This window comes from Poromitra crassiceps, assembly GCF_964638095.1.
Source record: "Poromitra crassiceps genome assembly, contig: HAP1_SCAFFOLD_1271, whole genome shotgun sequence".
Lineage (NCBI taxonomy): Eukaryota > Metazoa > Chordata > Actinopteri > Beryciformes > Melamphaidae > Poromitra > Poromitra crassiceps.
The window spans coordinates 2,501-5,000 of record NW_028151139.1 but is presented as its reverse complement, the minus strand read 5'-3'; the positions used below and the strand labels follow the sequence as shown (position 1 = coordinate 5,000).

The 2,500-nt window shown below is 46.8% G+C and overlaps 1 protein-coding gene across 1 annotated transcript in view; it reads left to right on the top strand.

Moving 5' to 3' along the window:
- Positions 1-2,500, top strand: part of LOC310771802 (basal cell adhesion molecule-like) — a gene marked incomplete at its 5' end in the record, with an annotated part of 14,646 nt that overhangs the window by 10,694 nt on the left and 1,452 nt on the right. Inside the window, 2 exons of the mRNA XM_083664321.1 lie at positions 83-265; positions 2,485-2,500. The exon at positions 2,485-2,500 is cut by the window's right edge and continues 106 nt beyond it. Of these exons, the coding sequence (XP_083520447.1) occupies positions 83-265; positions 2,485-2,500 (199 nt within the window). The remainder of the gene's footprint in view (positions 1-82; positions 266-2,484) is intronic.

Here is a 2,500-nt window from a genome sequence, read left to right as displayed (position 1 = left end):
CCTCTCCTCTCCTCTCCTCTCCTCTCCTCTCCTCTCCTCTCCTCTCCTCTCCTCTCCTCTCCTCTCCTCTCCTCTCCCTCAGAGACCTACATGATCCCGTCCGTGGTGAAGGAGGCGTCGGGTCTCTTCACCATTAAGAGCAGCCTGTACATGCAGCCCACCAAGGCAGACAAGGACTCTGTGTTCCAGTGCACCGTGGAGTACAGCATGCCAGAGCAGAAGAAGATGATGAAGAAGTCCAACAGCATCACCATCAACCTCAACTGTGAGTGGAGAGCAGGGACGGGAGAGCAGGGGACTGTATCTGATGGAGCTAAGAATCTATTAAACTTAATGTGATTATCCGTCAGCTTCTCCCTCCATCTATCTCTCATTCTGCACTCACCTTCCATTTAGTAAAGGAGTATTTTGGTATTTTTCAGCCGGGGCCCTGGACCCTATTTTCCTCACTTTGTGTGTTTAAAGTAACCAATCGGGACAACAATTTCTGCACGAGCTGCAATGGTAACTTCACTAAAACTGACAGGCTCAGGTTGTTATGATCAGTGTCTGACAACATGGAACCCAGAGAAACGAAAGAATGTGCTTCTTTCTCTTTCAATGGATCGGGTCTGTTTGTAAGCTGTGTGTGACAAGTACAAGTGTGGCTCAGGAGAAAAGTGGAGTTGTTGCAGGAAGAGAATGGGCGCAACGTGAAGCTGGAGTACAGACAGTGTAGCTTTCACTTCTTTCTAGCGTCTTTCTCATTGTAACTCCCTCCAACAATTCAACTCTCGCGAGACTTGGAGCGAGATTTCTCCCTGAGCGAGACTTTATTACACACAGCAACAAATCAACCGGATCAAGCGAAAAGGTCAAACAAAAGCGTTCCATTTCTCTTGCTTCCATGTTGTCAGGCCATGTTCAGACTAGGATGCCAAATCTGATTTGTGAACTTTAGTGACCTATTAATGACTTCATCCAGATTGGTTTTATGAGTCTGGACGCTCCAAGTCTGATTTGTGTCACTTGTCCCAAACCACATACGGAGGTAGTTTCCAATCTGCTTTCGACTGATGTGACTTCAGTGCGGATGCGCAGATCCACCAAATCTGATTTGAACGTCATCAAATGCTTCTGTGCAGGAAAACCACGTCACCAACGTACGTATTTACTGACGCCCACGTCGTTACCATAGCAACCCATGCAGATAGGCTGTTTAGGTCTGGACACACAGATCCGACTTGAGAATCAGATTTGTGGCAGTGCGGACACACTCCCAAATCAGATTTGGGAAACCAATCAAGATAATGATGATTAATGACTTTATCAGCAAATCAGATTTGCCTGTAATGTGAACATGGCCTTAGAAGAACAATCTGAGCGGTGTGCTATGCCTTGTGTGATTGCATTGCAGGTTGGCTGACATGCTCTTGCTCAATACTGCACCAATTTAAAATAGCTGGATAGGGACAAATCCAACTGTGGCAGTTCTGAACTTGTGACCATTCACAGGGAGGGCTGACAGCAGTATATATGCATTTACAAGTAACAGCTTTTGCACGGAATGGGACCTTTAAGATAATTCCAGTGCAACTACAATGGAGTTTCATCTCAAAGATCACGGCGGGTAAACAAACATCAGGTTTTGGTCTCAGCTCCTCACAATCTGAAGAACAAGGGCTTCTCTCTAGACTCGCCATTTTGACTCACCGACGTTCAGCAGCCATGCAGGGAGAAATCGTGTAGGAGAGGCAGAGAGAAAGCAAATCAATATTGCCCTCTCCACTCACACGTACTGAACTCAACGAGTTCATACACGCTCTCTGGGGTTTGTCATTCTGGGGAAATGTAGGAAGTCCCGACTTGAAGTAGAAGTACACGGGGCAGGGCGAGGGGGAAGTACACCTACATTAAATCAAGAAGATAACTCCTGGAACGTCTCGAACATCAGAGATCGGTGAGATCTAAAGTGGTGTCAGCATCTCCGCGGGTGTATTTCCACCCCGCCTTCCCTTTAATCATGAACTAGCTAGAGCTTCTCAAACATCTTCACATGAAGGACCTCGACTCCCTAAGCCGACACAAATGACACCACGGACCTAGCCTGATATTCAGACTGAATTGTCAGCTCGTAAACTCATTTGCATCTTCCAAGATCAGCCAAATCCACAACTGGAGTGGGCGGGACTTTGAAGGTTCTGGAGCCAGGCTACCACAGACCCACATGTGATAAGATTTTGTCCCCGGGTCCCCCATAGATTTTTTACTTTTAGATGATTTATTACAGAAATGAAACTCATAACCAGAATAGTCGTACATTCTGTCATTGTGTTACTTATGAATGGAATCATAGTGAAGATGATTCCCCCTTTTGCTGGGGACCCCACTGGAACCCCCCCTAAGGACCCCTGGGGGTCCCCCGGACCCCACTTTGAGAACCACAGAGTTAGGTATTATCTTCTTCTCCCTCTGTCTCATTCCTCTCTGTTCTTGTCCAACCAGATCCCTCGGAGAAGGC